This window comes from Rhamphochromis sp. 'chilingali' (assembly GCF_963969265.1).
Source record: "Rhamphochromis sp. 'chilingali' genome assembly, chromosome: 10".
NCBI lineage: Eukaryota > Metazoa > Chordata > Actinopteri > Cichliformes > Cichlidae > Rhamphochromis > Rhamphochromis sp. 'chilingali'.
The window spans coordinates 15,042,638-15,062,538 of record NC_137937.1 but is presented as its reverse complement, the minus strand read 5'-3'; the positions used below and the strand labels follow the sequence as shown (position 1 = coordinate 15,062,538).

Genomic DNA, 19,901 nt, shown 5'->3' with positions numbered 1-19,901 from the left:
AGGAGGCTGTGTGTTCGTTTCACCTCCTAATCAGTTTTCCTGGAGGATCTATCATCGGCTGAACGATAGCAGGCAATTAGAAAGCGAAATAAGACGACCTTCTACCATCTCAAATTTGAGCCTCATACAAGTAAGGAATTTTTTTACATTATTCTTCACATTACATTATTCTGAGTCCCAGAAAATGAATCAATTTATTAAACGAGTCTATTTACAAGTTGTTGACATCAAATGATCTTATCCTGGGTGTGTGTGTGTGTGTGTGTGTGTGTGTGTGTGTGTTTTCTCCAAATATATTTGACATGAAGTCAGATGAATGCAGCAGATGCTGGAGTTTTATTTACAGATTGTTATTCTCTTGGTGTCAACATGCATTTTTCCCCCCTGCCAACTTTGGGTATTTATTAAATCCCACCAATGACATTTTGCGTGCGACTGCGAGGACATTTCACATGGCAGCCCTGACTGATTCGTGTAAAGAGATTGGGCGTCATTCTGGTAAATGTCAGTGCCAACTGTGCATCGCTTCAAACTACTTTAACGAAGAGATAATATTTCCATTTTCATACCCGGCGACTGCCTTTTCAGCATCCCAGTTTAAGAACTAAAGCGAGAAGGTTGCGCCTTTTCCTCCCCTCTCGCCTAGCTATGTAAATGTCTTTTAAACTATTCTCCTCAAAGAAGAAGAAGAAGAAACGTAGCTTTGAACCAGAGAGCTGCTTTCTATGCCCTGCTCCATATGCATGATTACAGCACAACATCTGTGTGTGTGTTATGTACTTCAGCCAGAGATGTGAACTGTAGCCTAATTATGCACTTCTAGATGAATTATGAGTTATGATGTGTACTCATAATAATTATTAGTTAGACCACATTGCCTTATGTGGAGCAGCTGTCTGTTAAAGCTGGTAATGTGGTGGAGATAATTGGCTCACACTGGTGTGTTTTTTTCTAAGTGAGAGAAATGTAATTGTGTGAATGGTATAACAACCTGAATTTGAACTGTGTTCACATCTCTGCCATCCAAAAGTGGAGCATATGCAGACGCACGGGGAGCTTTGATGACTTGTCCTGAGAGAATCTTCTGTTGCCCCAGTTTCTATCTCTGAAAAAAAAGGCACACTATGGCAAGAAAAGAGAACAGCAGCTGGAAAACAGACGCGTGGAACTGCACGTGCACGGTGCGGCTCCCTGCCCCGGTTGCCCGTGTGAACGAGCCATCGCACAAATTTCACAGTTCACAGGTTTTAATGAGCTACCGCAGCCTGTCCATCACACTGACGGGTGGGGCGCACCTTAGCAGACCCGGCAATCAGACAATGACTCTAAACCAGGCAATTTGTAGGATCACAGGGAGCACAACGGGGGGAGTTATTTTTGAACACATATTTGCCACGTGCTCACTGTGCCAGGGCTAATAAGAGAAATATGCAAAATGCTGCTTTTGGTGTTGAAAATACTGCAAGAGATCAGTAAATATACTGTAGCTGTGGAGGAGACTATTGCAGTAACACTAGACTGATGAAAACTGCAAGCAAGCTGGGATAAACAGGAGCACTGTGGACACACTGAAGAGAGTTACCATCATTTAAGAGGAGGGTAGGTGACAGTTAATGGGACAAACACAGGCTGGCCAACAGATTGCTCCCAGCCTGACACTCAAGGCTATGTGCAGCAGCCTAGATCGAACTGCTGATGGGCAGCTCAGGAAATATGATCATACATCACCTGCTACAGATGCTTAAACCTCCCTGCTTTCCTTGAGCTGAAAGGAGTCGCGTCGCTTGCAGTTTTGAAAAGGAGCAGATATCAGCAAGGAGACAGAAATGTTTAGAAAGTTTTCCCTTTTACGTTTGGATGCCTGCTGACGGGTGCGGAAAGGTTTTTGTTTGTGACCCCTTCCTTGCGAATTACAGGAGAAGATTGAGGGAGGCAGCGAGACGTGTGGTTGCTGAGAGACTGCTGTAAGTGGATTATGAAATGCAGGAGGGGGGGAACAGGGGCCAGTCACTCAGCTGGGAGCGTATCGAGTTGTGCAATGATGGGAAATGTCAGTTAAGGGTGGGGGGGTGGGGGGGGGGCAGTGAAGAAAGAGCTTGGACACAGATCTCTAAATGAAAGGTTAATTTCATTCAGCTGAGGTGTTTTGTTTTGAACTGTTGTACAGTGGCACGGTTTAATCTCTTAGCAGATATCCCCCACCCCCACCCCTATCTGGGGCACCAGTATTACATCCCCTTATTACAATCTAACTCAGTACTTTTATCTCTAATTCTAATGGCAGATTACAGACATGGATGCTCCCCTTTCGACCCCCTGTAATATCCAGATTTGTGAGGTGACCTGCGACTCCTTCCGGATCATGTGGGATATGACCCCCGAGGACACGGCCAGAGCCACACACTTCTTCATCGACTTAAGCCGCAAGGCCAACAGGGACCCCAACCGCTTCAAACACAGGGTCTGATCATTCTGTAATTCCAGCATGACCTCACATACCTTTCCCCCACCTTCTCCCCGAAGGCAGCCTGCTCCGTATTGGTGTCATCTAGACTCATGCTCCAGATTCACACCGGTCACAGTGCTCGTTTTCATCATCCGTTTACTGTGCGTCATTTCCTAATTAACAGCGGGCAGCACGAACGAGGCAGGAAATCATTTGATTTTCATCGAAGTCTGCTTTGCTGAGCAGATGACTGCCTTACACGTTGTTACTCGGAACACAGAAAACTGTGGTTGTGCCCTTTCAGTCACTTCCAATACAAGCGAAAAGGAAAATGTGTGCAGTCAACAGCTTCGGGCCAGTGACTCACTTGCACATTGTTTCTTTTATTATATATTTTTTTGAAAGTGGACAAAACCTGACAAATTCAGCTGCAGCATGGAGACGTATTTTCATGTTAATTCCTTCCCGTGTGCATGGTTAAATTCATTAATTTAAAAGATTTCATGAAACGCAGATATAATGTGACAACAAATCTTTTTTTAGTTTTATCTTTAATGTTGGTCAGAGTCTATTAATCTTGAGCATAGGGAAGAGATGTGTAGCTACCAGCTACTTTCCATCTGCTCTCTCTGGGTCATATTAGATATATAAGACATATCCTCATTTGCTCTGAGCCATGATAGCGGCTCAGACCCACAGAACGGCGGGAACTCCTGTTGAACTTAGTTCCACTTTAAGTTAATCTAAACATTATTCCAGCTATGCAGACTTTTCAGTGTGAGCAAGATAGATTGCTGACTTGGATGAATTTTAGAAATACTCATGCAGTGTGCAGTTCCACAGAAGCTGGTGAACTCCTTTGTGGTTACCAGAACCTCTATGTTACTCATACAGCCCGGTCTGATTTTCATTCAGCACTGACGTCCCAATTAAAGACAAACATAACATGACTCAACACAACAGCAGTTCATATCTGTACCTGAAGTGCTGAGTCACATCTTACAGTGCAAGGCGGAAAAAGTTGTGAACTCTTCACTTCATGAACTTGTTTTATCTCCTTTACCAGCGAAAACTTCATCGCTCATTTCCTGTAGCTGCTTGTGAGGCCTTTGTGGACTCTGAGATTTCATGATTGTGCATCTTCTATTCAGGTCACAGTCACATCTCAAGTGGGCTAAAGTCATGATTTGGCCATTCTGAAACCTGCAGCTTTTCTGTGGTTCATTAACTTGCTGTTGATCATCATCTTGTTAAGTCCGCTCTCATATTGACTTCTGTCCTGAAATTCAAATGGAAATTTTCTTGGTCCGCTTTCAAATTAATATTTTTTCCCTCAGTGTCTGCAAGCTGACAGGCACTGTGGTAACAAAGCAGCCCCAAATGATGATGAACTTCTACCAGCACTTCCAGCACGTTTGACCCCAGATGGCTTTTAGAGAAGTCATTATCACATAGGGTCACTTCTGTGCCCCCGCCAGCACTATGAGCTATTACTCAGACATTAAAAATAAACTGTGGCATAATTAAACTTAAACTTAATGATGAAACCCTACTAACTCCAAAGACTTCAACAGCTATGCATTCCCTCTTGCCTGCTCCACACATCCAAAGCCACCACAAGCCTTATTCTCTATTTATACATTTCAAAACGTATTTTTTCCTTCCAATCATTTTTTAAATTTTCTTCCCTTTTTTTCTCGTGTTCTTTTTAATAGTTATACTGATGGCATGCCTGTAGCCTGAAATAATGATAATGAAAAGAAACAGTTGCTATCTCCGCAGATGCAAAATGCCGACTGTAATTATGGCATATTATTGCAGCACGCATTCACAAACTAAAAAGTGCTTTTGTGAAATCAAGGCAGGCTGAGCGAGCTCTTCTTAGATGGAGGATATGATTTCTCTCTGATACACGAAGAGGCACAAACAAACTTGCATCAGAGATGTTGCTATGGATATATGGACCTCTGAGCCTGTAGTAATTAGCTGTGCTGCTTAGAGGCCTTGGTCAAAACGAAGCTGCTGTTTTGATTAGATGTATCCTAGTTACAGCAGCTGGGGCTTAAAAATGGAATCTCACACTAATAAAGGCAAAGTTTATGGAAGGAAATGCTTGACTAACAATTGCATCTGCATCGGCTTTGAAATGTAAATGATGCATGCGGCAGACCGTTAAAGGCTTGCATCCTGTACCCTGGTGTCACCTGCTTCCTGCTTCATCCTGCAGGACGTGCCGACCAAGCTGGTGGCCAAAGCCGTGCCTCTCCCCATGGCAGTGAGGGGACACTGGTTCCTCAGCCCGCGGACAGAATATTGTGTTGCTGTTCAAACTGCTGTCCGACAGCCAGATGGTGATTACTTGGTCTCAGAGTGGAGCCAGGTGGTGGAGTTTTGCACTGGGGGTAAGACATGCACTCGTGTGTTGTGACTAAAATAACAGTGATTATGCATGCAGTCACATATCAGAGATCTGACCAAAGTGATACAAGAGAGGAACAAAAAAGTGCAGCGCACAAAAATGGCAAGACAGCAACCCACAATTCTGTCTCAGCACCAGATAGTCATTAACCTTTGAAAGTAGTGTAGACTTCAAGTAGTTTCACAGCTTCAAAACTTAAACTTTGCAGACTACGCAATGGAGCACCTACAGCAGCTTCTCGACAAGGCCAAGGGCTCAGCGGGGAGGCTGCTGAAATTCTCTGTCTTTTATCGCAACCAGCACCCAGACTACTTTGATTATGTCAGGTAGGCACTTCACTTTTTCTCTTTATTATACATTCCCATATGAACGGAGTGCAATAACTCATTTTCCTTTTTTAATGTATGGAATTAGAAAGGAGTGTGGAGGTCTGATGCGTCCAGCCCTCAAAGACACCAGTGGGAGTCACGGCTCACCCATCAGCGGCAAACTGCATGGAGTCTTCTTCAGCTGCAACACAGAGTTTGATACAGGGCTCCCTCCCAAAGACTCCCCGTACGGACCCCTGCGGTTTCAGATCCCGGCTGGACACCTGCTGAACCCCAACATCTGCCTGTATTTTGCAGACTTCTACTGCATGTACACGGCCTACCACTATGTGGTGCTGGTGCTTGCCCCTGTTGGCTCAGAGGGAGATGCCTTCTGCCGCACCCGCCTCCCTATGCTGGACTTGGCTTCCAACCCCTTTTTGACTTACACTGCCTCTCAGAGACCCGGGGAGGAGCCCTTGTACTGCCACGCCAGCGACGTCATCCTCGAGGTGCTGTTCACCGAGCCGGTTCACTTGGATCAGGGCGGCGTGGAGCAAATCAGCGGGCACCAGCTTATGAGTCTGACCACCGCCAATGCCAAGAAAGACCCGAGCTGCAAAGTGTGCAACATCAGCGTGGGACGCTGAGGGAAGCGCTGGCGCAGAACTTGAAGTGTGCAAGTCTGCAGCCAAGACAGACGCTGTGATGCAAAAAGATGGTTGAGCCCATCATGTGTAGGTCAGAACACTGTGGAAAGAGTCACCTCTCAGGGTGCACTCGTGCTGCTTTCCCTCCTCCCTCCTGCCTGGACCAGATAGTGTATTTAAACTAGAAGACTTATAAAAGTGTGTATAGCATTACTCCATCCTAATCACAGCTGGAAATACAATGAAGATGCATCCATGACAAAAAAAAAATGCACTGAAAACACAGCAGGCTTAAGAAGACTGTTTTTTCTGGCATCATCATGGTGATGTTCTTTTTGTTTTTGCCCATTTTCCCTTTGATGTGTTTTTTTCACAACTGACATTTTGACTTGTTGCAGTAGGGAAATAATAGTCAAGATGACGTTTTTCTAATATGGACACTTGCTCACTTTCATAGCTTACTCAGCCATCATCAGTCCTCCTGCTCTTTCTTTGCTGTGACAAGTCAAAGCTGGTGTGACGGCATGTAAACTTCTTCTTTTTTTTCCTGTGGAGATTATTTCAGTTTATTGTGATCACCTCTCAAACAACATACACTGCCATGTTTCTCCTACAAAATGAAGTCTAATCACTTATACTACACTGAAACATGAACGTTAGTTTCCAGCATCCTCACTGAATACTTTCCTGCTTCACTTTAAATGTAAGGTTATGACTAAGAAATTGTCATACTGCAGAACAGTAGGATACTTTGTAACAGTAAAAGCCATTAGGAGGAGGTTCAGTGTTTGAACATAAGAGAAAGGTAATGAGGAAGCTCTCAAAGCTCCCTGCAGTCGCTCTTTGGCAGCTGTGCTAAGATTAGCGGCTTCTGCTATTGGCCTCCTGTTTGTCCCTGCCCAGTAATCTCTGACCTATATGGGAATCCCAGAAATGCCTAAAGTGAAAGGGATCCCCTCCCTGTCGCACAACAATAATTCATCCTGTGGTGACGGGCCAAAATGCAGGACACAGTGTGTGATGCTTAACGTGAAAGGAACTGACACCAAAACTGATCTGTTTTAAAGACATTTTTAAAATATAGAACTGTTACTAAGCAGTATAAACATGATCAAAAATAAAAGAAGTAACATTTCACAGAAAAACACAAAAATGTACACGAAACCTTCACCCAGGACTGATACAGTATACACGAAGGTGGGAAAAAAACAGGATCACTTCTAGGTTTAGTGAGTCATGACCTTTCACTTAGATTCTTCCCATGGCACAGATGTGAGTTCACGCTCACTGTAATGCTGTAATTCTGTCCATCGTTATTGTCCCAAAAAGGCTCGCTGTGCCCTCCTGGCAAATAACTTAAACAGAACTCAATCTTCCTTTTGGCATCTAGCACTTTAGGAATAGTAATGTCAAATTCAAAGATGTCCGTCTGAGGTCCTCCGAAGCGTTTCTGCAGGTACGTGCAGGGCACGTCTCTGTAGCTCTGCCACGAGTCAAAGGTGATGCGCACACGCACATCCTTCTGGTAGCTGACATTCTTAACCCTTACGGTACCCCGGAGGGCCTTCTCGCTGATACTGCAGTTCTCCAAGATGACCATGCTCTCTGCCAGCTTGGCACGAAAGGCCTGGAAATTTGCAGATGGCTGCGGGAAGCCCAGTTTGAGCTGTGTTCCTGGGCAGCAGGTGCTGACTGTGCAGCTGTAGCCATCCTCTGTCATGCTGCCCAGAGACTGCAGTGATGGCAGCAGGTCGAGGTCAGACTGCTCTTCTTTGTCGGAAAACACTCGCACGGCTGTTAGAGACAATCCCCGCGAGTCGGCAAAAACAACACGTTTGCTCTTGATTGGGAACAACACATCATCATCGCCGTCGTCCAAATCATCGAGGAAAGGTGAGGAAGGATGGGGCGGAAAGACTTGGCTCAAGATATCAGAGGATAAGTGCTCTGAAGCTGGAGGACGGATGCAGGATCGCTGGGGTTTCAGGATGGGAACCCAGACATGAGGACACAGTTGTTTACGCTGGTTTAAGCACAGCCTGACAGCAATCTCCAGCAGTCCGGCTGTCCGAGCCATCGACCCAAAGCCAACCACTGGCAGGACACTAACAAGAAACACACGTGGACCTCAGTACTGACTGGAAATGTGAATATATCTTTGTATATATCGCAGTTGTGTCATTACATGTTTATGCAGGGCTTTTAAGGAAGGCATCACAACGTGAAAGGGATCTGATAAAAAATATTATGGTAATTTTAATTTAACCCCTAAAGAAGTTGTGCAAGCTAATCTGCACAGTTTGTGTGTGTGTTGTGTCTGCTTACGATGTACTGGACATCTCCATGCTGGTATTCCTATGCTGAGTGATGGGAATATTGTCCTCAATGTTTGGAGTTCTGGAAAAAAGAAAAAAATCTGTCACAATTACAAGAAAATCTGTATTTAAAAAAGAAAAAAAAGTTGCACACAAAGATTGGTGTGTGACAACATGCAACAATCTTTGTGTGTAATTCTGACATTTAAAAATGTACTTACAATCTCCCATGAGTAGCGTGTTGCAGTTGTGTTGTCAGTTGTTCCCCACAGGAGAATCTGGCACAACACATTTGTATCACCTCAGTTTAGATGTCATATTGTAAACTCCACCCTCTTCGCTGTCCTGACCAATCAGCTTGTGACTATTTTTCTCTTTATGTCTCCCTGTGGTACTGCATTTCAGTAAGTTTTATGTTTTCATAGGTTGCCATTACTTTGCATAAATAAATAATTTAATTATGGGAAAGAAACATATGAACACACCTAAATGTTAACCATGTGAAGTTAAATATTTGTATCGTCACCTTGCACATTCATTGTCCAGTGTTGACGATCTGCGTTACGTACATCAAAGTCTTCTTTGTGTAATTCCACTCTGCATTATGGAAACTATCCAGGTTATCCTGCCCTTTATTCTCACACCTGTTAGTGGACACAGATCCCACAGAGGCCTGGGCATGGCTCCAAACCTTTGCTATCTAGCGCCTGCTCTAAAGGAATCACTGCCCCACAGTCCATCAGCATGTGCAAACCTGAGGAGGGCCGGATTACAAACAACTCTCAGCAGGCTGGTCACTTAGCCGAAGAAGCTATTCAGGAATCAGTCCATGTGCGTATGCGAGTATATCAAGTTCCATACATATCCACACATGGAAGACCTATCTTTACTGAGACTGTTGCCACCAAACTACAAGACATTTTTATGACTTTACAATTAGTGTGAAATGATAAAAACTGTTACAAATGTCAAGATTTTACAAAGCCTAAAAAAATGGTGTAGTGTTTAATAAATGCAATTTTTTTTCACAATCATTTTATTTTTTTCTCCAACTCACATTTCAAACTATCTTCGATGCCTGAGGGAATATTTACTTTATTTTCCAACATTTTAATAGGAATAATAACAGGCCCGTTCCCCACACTGTATGCTATCAGACATCTAAATCAACTTGATTTGTTCCTGGTTTTACCAGGTCAAGGCCCACACTATATGACAGCAGTGTGATAATCAGAACATCAAGTAACATTTCTTCTCCAGGTCTTCTATGAATGCAGTTTAAGAGTTAGCAACAGAGAGTAATCAAGACGACTGTCTAAGCCCACTCTTTCAATCCCTTATTAGTTCTAATTACTGGTGAATTTATGTGAAGGCAAACAATAAGCACTGATTGCTCGCGCTGAAACACTTACATAACAATGTTCTCATAACATCTTTTAGGTTAAAGTTTAAAGCAAAGTCAAAAAGGAAACTTTCAACATGTGAAAAAGAGTAATGTCACGATGTACAACAGCTACGTGAGCATTAACAGGATAATCAATGACATTAAAGCATGTTAATTCAAGTGTGAATGTCCTTAAATCACAGCAAACAAACCCTGATCTTGCAAAGAGGCATGCACATGTAGCATGAGCACAGGATGGAAGGTATTATGATGCCAAGTGAACTGATGAAATTTCACCGTCGGGTCATCTGATGCATCCGGTTATGGAGCAGCTGAGAAATCATCCAATAACATGAATCATTTGGATGAAGCAACATGAAGAGTAATGAATAAACAGATTAGACAGAGCTGTCTTTATCAGTCACACGCACACCAATGTACTACACAACAAAGCATATGTCATGGCATGATTAAAAAGATCCAAAAATACAAACTCAGCGCTGCAAAAAACCTAGTTTAGTAAACAGGGTTCATCCACAGCTTTTAGTTTCCGCTGGCAGTGACCTCGATTGTGTGTCCCCCGCCCCCACAGAATTAAATTCTGGTCCCATGGTGCTGCAAACATCTCTATATTTACATCCCAAAAGTCAGTCCTTATTCTGGATGAAAGATGAAGATGAAGGGCATGCTTCCTGATGTGATCTCTGTGCAGTCTTTATTTCAGGAATGTCTCCTGGATCCAAAGTAACAAGCAACCTGCAACATATAAAAGACCACTATTAATTGCCCTTGACTGTTAACAGTAGTTTAGTTTAGAGATGGCAACTAAAATTTGTTGTAAACACATCATGGTGCTTTAAAATTTCAATGCTGTTTTTTATTATCTGTTGCCAAGAGACAATGAACACTCAAGAAGGGAAAAAAGGGAAAGAGAAAAAAGTAAGCACTAAAAATAAATCCAGATGTCACCGCAAAGCCATGGCTTATGTAAGAGCTGCAGAAATGAATTTTTAGATGCCTGTAGAAGAGGGTGTGAGGGCAGTATTGAGTTAATGACAAAGATGCCTCAGTCAAGGCTCACTGGTACTGACCTTTGCATTCATATCAACTGCACAGCTCCACTTGACACAAGTGGAGCTATAGTTCGATAACGCATTAGGTGTTGAGAGCCCTCTTCGAGATCCACGACATACTCTCTGATAGAAGAGACACAGTGGAGATTTTATCAGTTTAGTATCTATACAGAAAAAGGTTAGCGAATGCAAGAAGGCAACACTGTCACCTACTGGATGCCTAAATAATAGCACATCCAGAGAAATATTGGCAAACAAACCTCTGATCCTCCGTTTCAGGCTCTACCAGGATGTTTTCCTGTCTCTCTTTCACTCGCAGAAACACAAAGGAGTCCAGGCAGGGCTCAGGCACTAACATTAGGATACACAGTGGTGAATCCAGTGCAATGGTCAGTAAAAATGTCACAGCAAATGTCACCATTTGTCTGCATGGGCTAATAGTATCACCATTTTAGACACAGAACGACACCTTACCTGCTTTGAGCATATCCATAGTCTGTACATTGGCTGGCATGCGCTTCAGTGCTACAGCCTTCAGGTAGCTTTCTGTGTTGGCATAATACCTGCAAGCCAGATGTGTTGGCATGTGATTTAAAAAAAATTCCCAAGTGTTGCAAGAACCGCAGCGATTTAAACGACTTTATTCCAGTACACTCACTCTTTGGCAAAAGCAAACTCCTCAGGCGACAGCAGAGATGGCTCGCCCTCACCCCGAGACTTCTCTCTCTCCAAGACATGTGGGAAATACTTTTCAATCTAGACATGAACAGCACAAAAGGTCAGGCAGATGTCACCAACTTAGCGAAAACTCAGTTTTGTGGCGCCGACCCAACCGACCTTCTGCAGACGAGAGCGCAGGTAGCTGCTGAGAACGTAGCGGATCCTGTCTATTTCCATACGATGGATGCTGGCCTTTGCATCGCCTTTCTTCACCCGCTGCAAGTTGGACTCCTGTTGGTGACAAAACTGTCAGAAATTAAAGGGTCCTTTTATTCAGGGCTACTCAGAATGACCAGAAAAGCAACAGCCCTGGGATATGTTTGAATATCAGTGTTAATACCATCCTAATCATCTGAAATGAATGACTCTCCACATCTGGATGTATAGTAATGTAATCAAGGTCCTACTGACAGGCAGCAGCTTTAGTTAGTAGTTTGTCACAGAGCAAACCACATTGCCCTGAATTGTTTGAGATTTTATTTTGAAACCACCACATTACACATTTGACATTACCATCAAAGTCTTGATATCAATTGCAGGGCTTCCTATAGATCAATTTATCCATACTAATGAAACTAAATAGTAAGAAAACCAGCAATGAAGTGCTGATCTGTCAGGTGACAGAAGAAATTAAAACATGTTTGTAATAATTCAAGTAAACGAACAAAAAGAAGAAATCTCAGATATTCCTGAATTCAACTTCTATATTTTGAACATTTGATGTTTTTTGACCCACTGAAGAGGAAATTACTTTCTTTAAACTCACACTGAAAAATAAATTAATTTGTGTGTATAAAGTGGCATTTTGAGCTCTAGTGAATTGTAATGGGTCTTTTTCTACAATCTTTTGCTTCTTATGGGTTAAAAAAAATTCACAGTTTAGAAGAGGTGGAATGCACCTATTTTTGTTTGTTAAGCCACTTAACACTGACCTATGAATCATCCGAGCACGAAAAGGCACCGAATTCGAAGGAAAAGCCAGTAACGCGTCTGCAAAAACAACAGACAACTTAACAAAGAAGCTATTTTAACGTGCTACTTTAGGCACTTTGCTATTGGGAGCCTGTAGCAAAAAACACATTCTTTCTTTTCACTCCTTTAGTTGAATCTATTAAAAATGCCAAAGAAAAAAAACATTTTACAGGTATGAAATTATATTTCTACACCAACAAGATGATTCTCACTGAGAATCAGCTTGGTATATCTCAGCATGTGTGCCATTAAATAAAATTGTGCAAACTAGACAAGTTTTTTTTTCCAAACAAGTCATTTTTAAGCATGGCAATGATCCCTAACACACTGCCAATGCAGTAAAAGCATACCTGGATGGGAAAAAAAACAACAACAAAAAACCCCCCCCCAAACATAAAAAACAAAAACAAAAAAAACCCACACAGCGGAACACTATCAGTCATGGATTGGCCTCGACATTATTGAAGCAGTGTGGGATCATCTTGACAGAGAACAGAACAAAAGGCAGCCGACATCAAAGAGCTTTTAATGTCCTTTAAGAAGTCTGGAGAACAATTCCTAAAGATTACTTAAAGAAATTACAAGAAAGCTTGCCCAAGAGAGTTCAGGCTGTGTATAACATAAAGGTGGTCATACGGAATATGGACTTTCAAGCTCATTAGACTTGTACTAACTTTGCTTTTGCCTTACATTCTGCATCAATTTCACTACATAACATAAAAAACATAAAAAAGTGAGAGGTGGCTCGAGACTTTTGCACAGTACTGAATATAGTTTTCCCTCTGCTGCATTTGAATCAGTCATGCACATTGTCATAGGTTGCAGTCCTTCGCGTTTCAGTTGCTGTTTTGCAATTCAGAAACTCAACTATAACCATGCATGCCACTGAACATTAGAAACCCACAGCAGGAGGTATTCCCCGGGTAGTTTACCATATGAGTCAGCTGCTCCATCACACACTCCACCACCTCTGATTTGTTCTCCAGCAACTCCGGTGAGAACTTCTCATTTAGCCAAGCCTGTGGGCGACACACACGGACACAACAGTGAAGACGGTGCTGAATATCTAATAGAGGTGAAGAGTCTGCACGTCAGGGGAATAATCTGGCCTACTTCTTCCAGTTTAGCGATCAGCTCGGCCGGGGTCATAACATCCTCCTGGGTGTCATCCTGGTTGAAGTCGCTGCCGTCGTCAGACAAAGCGTCCGACATGGTTTTCAGTAAAAATACAAAATTTCACCAAAACGCAGAATATCTGTTGAATTAAAAATAAATTAATAATAAAAATAGAGCAATTAAAACTGAATAATATGAGAAAAAATGTACTAATGCGACTACTACTGTCACAGCAGCCACAAGTTAGCGGAAAAACTCGTTGTTTATTCGCGCCACTGGGATTCTTCTCGCGAGATTTACATTGTGCTCGTTTCCCCGAGTTTAGCTTGTCAGGCAAGCCTTCTCGTAGGCTTAGTATAGTTTTTATTAATAATTGGACGGAGCATTCAATAAAAGACAGTAAATTCGTTTCTAGACATTCAGGAAGAATATTGATCGGGGATGTTGAGGATTTTCTGCTACAGGAGCGCAAACTTTAAAAGTTCAATGAGCCCGGTTTTTCCTGAAATGCATCACTGAGGGAATCTTCTCTACATAGCACGTGCTGTGAATACAAGCAATACACTCAAAATATTGCATGTTGCTGAAGATTGTTGTAAGTAATGCTAGAGTGGTAGAAAGTGGTGGGAGAAGCATTTCTATTGTGTTTTCACGGATCATAATTAGTAGTTATGTTATTGTGCTTATATTGCGAGAGATATCTTTATATATATATTTATTATATATTTTATATATTTACAGATAATTACTGCTAATACTATCAAATATATAACACAAGCATTACTTATGATCTAGAAAAACCCTCATAGAAATGCTTCCCATACCACTAATAGACATAATATAATAGACACTGTATAAAAGACAGTGACAGGACAGGGTACTGCATATTCACTCAAGAAATACCAAAAGATTGTGATTATTACAAACACACAAAGACATAACTGATGCCGTAGAAGTCAATTTGATTTCCTAAATCAGCATGTCATTGAATTTGATAAAATTTAATTGCCAGTAAACAGTAAAGGTGCTTTGTGTTGTAAAGTAAAGACTCTAAAACCAATAAAAATAAACTTCAACAATCAGATTAATCATTATGAGGAAGCGGCTCCCTTTTAATGGGAAGAAACCCCTGGCAGAACCAGGCTCAGGGAGGCTGTGCCATGAGTGGTCGTGGATGAGTGGGGAGGGAGGAAGCAAAAACGACACTCTGCGGAAAAGAGCCGGAGATTAAAAATAACTAATGATTAAATACAAAGCAGCATATAAACACACAGAGTGTGAATAGAGTTGAATTAAGAAGAAATGCTCATTGCATCATGGGAAGTCCCCCAGCAGCTTGGGCCTATTGAAGTTTAACTAAGGGAGGGTTCAGTGTCACCTGATCCAGCCCTAACTATATACTTTATCAAAGGTTTTAAAGCTAATCTTAAAAGTAGAGATGGTTTCTGTCTCACAAATCCAAACTGGGAGCTAGATCTACACGTTATCTGGGCTCTTAGCCTGCAGTTTCATTCGTGTGAATTCAGAGATCATCTGCTTCCCTCGTTGCAGCTCTTTCAGACAACCTTACTGCAGTATCTCATTTGTCCTATTTGCTCCTTCTCATCACTCCTCATTGCACTTGCTTCATAGTTCTTTCATATTTTTTGCCTGCACTGCGGCCACCATAGTGATGTTCAGTGTTGCACGCTATCAGCATCCTCTGAACTTATCTGGACTACATCAGACCTGCAAGGTTGCAGCTCTCACCACATGCCTCAGACAGCTGCAGTTTCCTTAATGCACATCAGCAAACACAAATAACAGAAAAACTATATTGAGAAGAATTTGTCACTGCTCACTGACAAAAATACTTATGAGGCTCTGAATCGAGACACAGGTAGTGGTTACAGGAAAAGGGTCATAGAATGTGTCAAGCACTTAGATTAAGACAATGCTGCTGACCAGACCTCATACCACAGGCTACACCCAGGGGAAGCTACACCAAGTCTGTATGGTTTACCGAAGATACAAAAACAGGGTGTACCTTTAAGACCAATTGTCTGCATGATCAACTCAGAGTTTCTGGCTTTGATCCTCAACCCGTTAATAGGCAGCTCTAAACACTATATCCAGAACACTTTGAATTTTGTTGAGAAGCTTAGAGATGTCATAATGGAGGCAGATGAAACAATGGTCTCATATGATGTTACGTTTCTCTTCACTTGTGTTCCAGTCACTGAAGCAGTGAAGGTAGTTCATAAGAGATTACAGGATGACCCCAACCTCAGCAGCAGGACCACTCTCAGCACCGACCAAGTGTGTTTGTTTGTGGAACTGTGTCTTCATTCCACCTATTTCAAATACAAGTGTCAGTACTACAAGCAGAAACATGGGTGTGCCGTAGGTTCCCCAGTTTCACCCACTGTGACCAACTTGTACATGGAAGAAGTGGAAAACGGGGCTCTGTTATCCTACCCTGGAACACCCCCAAGTCGTTGGTACAGGTATGTGGATGACACCTGGTTGAAAATCAAACCTCAGGATGTACCACAATTCACTGATCACCTGTTTTGAGCACAACTTTTCAGCAGAATTTTCAGTTTCTTCATCTATTTTCAGCAGAAAGTTCAAAAAGTTCACCTCTTTTCAGCAGAATTTTCAGCTTTTCACCTCTTATAAACACAAATCTCAGCCTCTTCTGCTCAGTGAGATGAGCAGCTGCTTTGAGAGCAGTTGGCACAGGTTCAAATCTGACCTGTGGCAATTTTTGCTTTTTTACTTCTTTTCAGCTGAAACTTCTGCTTTTTCAGCTGTTTTCAGCAGATTCCACTACAAGGCATTCACACTGCATTTTCTCAGGAAATGCAACTTTTTCTAATTAAGGTTTGACTGCCATCACCCCCTGGAGCACAAACTGTGTGTCATCAGGACGCTACGAAAAAGAGCTAACAGCATCGCCGAAGATACAGCGGGCAGGAAAGCAGAAGAACATCATATCAAGAAGGCGGAGGAGAGAGCCTAGTGCTAAAGCTTTCATCTTTCACAATCTTACAGTGCTGTGATTGAACTGAACAAAAAGAACAAATATGTTTTCATGTTTTCTCTTTATTTGTTGGCTGTTTTAGTCTTTCGTTTAAATACACTTGAATAACATGAGAACAATATAGATATTTTTTTATATCAAACACTGACCAACATTCATTCAAAATAATAATAATCTTCAGACATAACTACAGTACATCAGGGAACATTAGACAGTTTTTTGTTTCCAAAAACAAAATACTGAAACTGTGCAATTGACGATAACCTTAATATCACATTCATTTTGACCTGAATTGAATATAAAATTCATTTTAATAATCATAGCAACATATCATTAAAATTTACTAGATAAAATCTAAAGAAATTAAAACTGAAAATAACTGACCTTAATCTGTTTTTCCAAAATTTATATTAGACAGATTACATTATTTGATCCTAGTGTAGCAGCTAAAGAAATATTGCATATTGTAATTTTTTTTTAAGTAGTGCACCTTTCAGGTGCACTTGGACAGCAAGTCTTCAACATGATTCACTGGCTCCTATAAATATTTGCAGCTGTCACTGCTCGGTGTTAATCCCCAGGATCCATACAGTCACTCAACTGGAATAACTTGAAAATATTTAATGTTTAAAACATGTCAGGAGGCCTCAACAATACTCAACTGGGCAACAACCCACTGTCTTGTTTTGTGATTATCATTGTGATTTTGTCACAACTTTTGAGGGTAAATGGGACTGATGGCAGGAATGGCATATGCAGTTTGGGGATTTAACAGCGGAATGGGGTAGGGGTAGGAGTAAAAAGCAGACCCGATGAGAGCAGAGGGAGGTGGACCCATTGGTACATTGCGATACATTAGCTGAGAGGGAGGTAGTCTCATTCTGCTGGGGATAAATGAAGGGGGCAGGGGAGGTTGGAGCCTGGAGTCTCTGGCTGTTTTCTCGTAGCCTGACAGGACACACGGCAACGGCATGCTGGCGGCGGAATAGGACAGGCTCTGCTGAGCGGGAGAAACTTTCTGTTGCATTGTCCTGGATTTCTCTCTCTTCTCTGTCTGACAGGGCCACAGAGACATCCTCTTTGCACAAGTCAGAGAGTCGTCCTGCTGAAGCAACCTACCCGTTTGGCCTTTGGTACTTGGCCGAACTGGAGTGGGTCGTAGAACATTGCCAGATTTTGGAATAACTCTGGTGAAGCTAGAGGTAGATGTTGGAGAAAAGCCAGGTTTCACAGAGTATGTGGTGGGTAGCTGGAAAGGATAAAGGTAATGTTTGCTTGCTCCTTTGTAGGACTTCCAGTCTTTAACTTGGTTTTTAATCGAGTCAGAGACGATTTGAGAAACATCCTTATTCTGTCCTTTAGGTTCTTTGTGTGTCTTACTAACAGTCTTGCTATCGTCACTGCGGCCCGATGGATTTTTGACAGAAGCGTATTGGGACATTTCTGAGCTTGATGCAGTTTTATCTTCACCTCCTGCTGGACCTTCCTCTGATGAAACAGAGTAAGGGGAGGGGCTGCGGGAAGAGGAGGAGGATAAAGGGAGTGGGGAGCCATCAGAGGAGTTGCAGTTTCTGCTGGAAGAAGCCCTGGCTGGAGACTGGGAACAGTGGATGACGGAGGGCCTTTCTTTATCCTCGCTCTGAGAACTGGGCGGCAAATTGAGGCTAGCCTGAGCCATTCTCTTTTTTTTCTCCAGAGGAGAGATGACCTCTCCGGCTGCAGTCGATAACTGAGCAATCCACGAGTTGGATGCAGGGAGAAGGTAAACAGAAGGGCAGACATTATTGGTGGCTCTGTTTGGCTCAGTGTGGTGTCTGTCAGCCCAGAGAGCAGAGTGAGGATGAATTACTGCTTCACTTTGACAGGAAGATTCTGGACTTCTCTGGGTGAGTAACTGAAAGACATAGAGGAGGAGGGATTTTAGAACACAATATAAACAAACACTTCTCTTTTAGGTGTTTTGTCAGAGTTATAATTTGTTACCTCTGAATCAATGTCTCTATCTGAATGAGTTCTTTTCCTCTTCCCTTCTGCCTTAGTCATCTTGCCATCCAAATTTCTCTTGTATGGCTTTCGTGGTTTGCTTGGAGGCAGGGGTTTGTCTTCCTCTCCTTTTATATGCCTCTCAAAGGGAAGCACCAGCCTGTCACATAAGCAGCACAGTTTAAATTGAGTCTCAGCTGATCTTATAGTGTTTGAACCAAAAAAGGTTCTTGAGAAACAGAGTCATCCTCACCTCTCATAATGTCTGCGAGTGCAAGTAGCTGCACTGGTGCTACCGGGGCTTCCTCCCAGCTCATCGTAGACTTTCTTCCAAAGGCGTCGTGCTGTCACCTGTTGACAAAAATGAACGTGTACAACAGTTAAAAATCATTACACTATTTAAACAGTTCCCACTAGGATGGCAGTATCTGGTATCCTAATCTTATGCTGTTTCTATCATGAAACCATAGACTGTATATAAAAGATGGATGTAACCACCTACTGGTCCATTCAAACCACAAATCCTCAATTTTGTATTTATTTATTTTTGGAGACAAAATTAAAATCAGAATTGGGCAAGAGGATTGACAGTTAACAACATGCTTGCAGGTATGGGTGCACTGCCACTTGTTAGTGCACAGGCAATTCATTTTCCCAAGGGGGTACATTAGAAACTGAGAAACAAGGAAATTCACCAATAAGGTGGAGTCAGTTCTGCTCGATATTAATTCTTTGAAAGGGCAGGCTAAAAATAGGACTCTGGTGAGGGTGTGGCCCTCCACGGAAGTCCCAGTTTATCATGGAGCCCCTTGGAAAAGTTAATTGTCCACCCCTGTATTAGTTCTGTGTAACATACCAAGGCAGCAACAGTGTGATTAAAAGGTCCAAGTCAGAGACTAGACCTGGACTAACACCTAGCAGACTGCGCTTGTGTGAATTAATTTATTCATTTTTGTACCTCAGGTGCTTGGACCCTAAAATATTTACTTATAGATCTATTTGTAAAAATGTTTTTGAGGAAGGGCAGTGGTTGCTTACCCTTTAAATGCCATGTCTGCTGGTTTTCGGTATTGAAATTACACTTTCAATTTTAAACCTGTGCTAACGTAGGTGGCTCATATTGGTGTATTTACAACCTGGGACAAAGCAACGGTGGTCAACACAAGCCTCGATCTAGTTCCATTTCATTATGAGTTTCACTCTCACAACTTATGCCACAGTGTCAACATCAAAGAAAACAGAGCATGGGGAGCGATGTGTTGACAGCACCGCTGTCTGCATCTCTAGCACCTAAACCTACAGCTCATTTCCACTTAAAAGCCCGCCAGCAGTGAAGCCTTTTTTTTGCATCTGTTACATAAGCTAAATAAAGTACTTACTGAATCATAGCCTCCAAGTTTATCAACAGCTTTGTAGATCTTCCAGAGATTAACTGAGAGTGGGGGGGAGACACACACACATGAATAATCTACTTCTTTTTCTAATTTCAT

At 42.3% G+C, this 19,901-nt stretch overlaps 4 protein-coding genes across 6 annotated transcripts; 1 reads left to right on the top strand and 3 right to left on the bottom strand.

Annotated features, from left to right (window-relative positions):
* phyhip (phytanoyl-CoA 2-hydroxylase interacting protein) lies at positions 1 to 5,832 on the top strand. Its single transcript, XM_080895031.1, has 5 exons — positions 1 to 130; positions 2,285 to 2,461; positions 4,674 to 4,848; positions 5,074 to 5,191; positions 5,280 to 5,832. Exons 2-5 carry the CDS (start codon positions 2,294 to 2,296, stop codon positions 5,821 to 5,823), a joined length of 1,005 nt encoding a protein of 334 aa, XP_080751157.1. The 5' UTR covers positions 1 to 130; positions 2,285 to 2,293; the 3' UTR covers positions 5,824 to 5,832.
* A 1,220-nt stretch (positions 5,833 to 7,052) lies between these two features.
* Positions 7,053 to 9,112, bottom strand: ppp1r3c2b (protein phosphatase 1 regulatory subunit 3C2, duplicate b). Of its 3 annotated transcripts, XM_080895030.1 has the most exons (4): positions 8,665 to 9,112; positions 8,360 to 8,416; positions 8,149 to 8,220; positions 7,053 to 7,928 (listed from the first exon to the last, which is right to left on the bottom strand). In XM_080895030.1, exons 3-4 carry the CDS (start codon positions 8,166 to 8,168, stop codon positions 7,058 to 7,060), a joined length of 891 nt encoding a protein of 296 aa, XP_080751156.1. In that variant the 5' UTR covers positions 8,169 to 8,220; positions 8,360 to 8,416; positions 8,665 to 9,112; the 3' UTR covers positions 7,053 to 7,057. The 3 variants fall into 3 exon arrangements, with proteins under 3 accessions (XP_080751156.1, XP_080751155.1, XP_080751154.1); XM_080895029.1 differs by having other exon boundaries at positions 8,360 to 9,112; XM_080895028.1 differs by having other exon boundaries at positions 8,149 to 8,416.
* A 148-nt stretch (positions 9,113 to 9,260) lies between these two features.
* gins4 (GINS complex subunit 4 (Sld5 homolog)) lies at positions 9,261 to 13,676 on the bottom strand. The gene is made up of 8 exons (XM_080895032.1): positions 13,401 to 13,676; positions 13,220 to 13,306; positions 11,433 to 11,546; positions 11,254 to 11,351; positions 11,070 to 11,158; positions 10,856 to 10,946; positions 10,614 to 10,718; positions 9,261 to 10,278 (listed from the first exon to the last, which is right to left on the bottom strand). The coding sequence occupies exons 1-7, from the start codon at positions 13,497 to 13,499 to the stop codon at positions 10,622 to 10,624; spliced, it is 675 nt and encodes a 224-aa protein (XP_080751158.1). The 5' UTR covers positions 13,500 to 13,676; the 3' UTR covers positions 9,261 to 10,278; positions 10,614 to 10,621.
* Positions 13,677 to 16,506: 2,830 nt separating this feature from the next.
* arid5a (AT-rich interactive domain 5A) lies at positions 16,507 to 19,901 on the bottom strand (the record flags this gene model as incomplete). The annotated part of the gene is made up of 4 exons (XM_080893714.1): positions 16,507 to 18,322; positions 18,412 to 18,571; positions 18,665 to 18,762; positions 19,791 to 19,901. 4 exons carry the CDS (start codon positions 19,899 to 19,901, stop codon positions 17,138 to 17,140), a joined length of 1,554 nt encoding a protein of 517 aa, XP_080749840.1. The 3' UTR covers positions 16,507 to 17,137.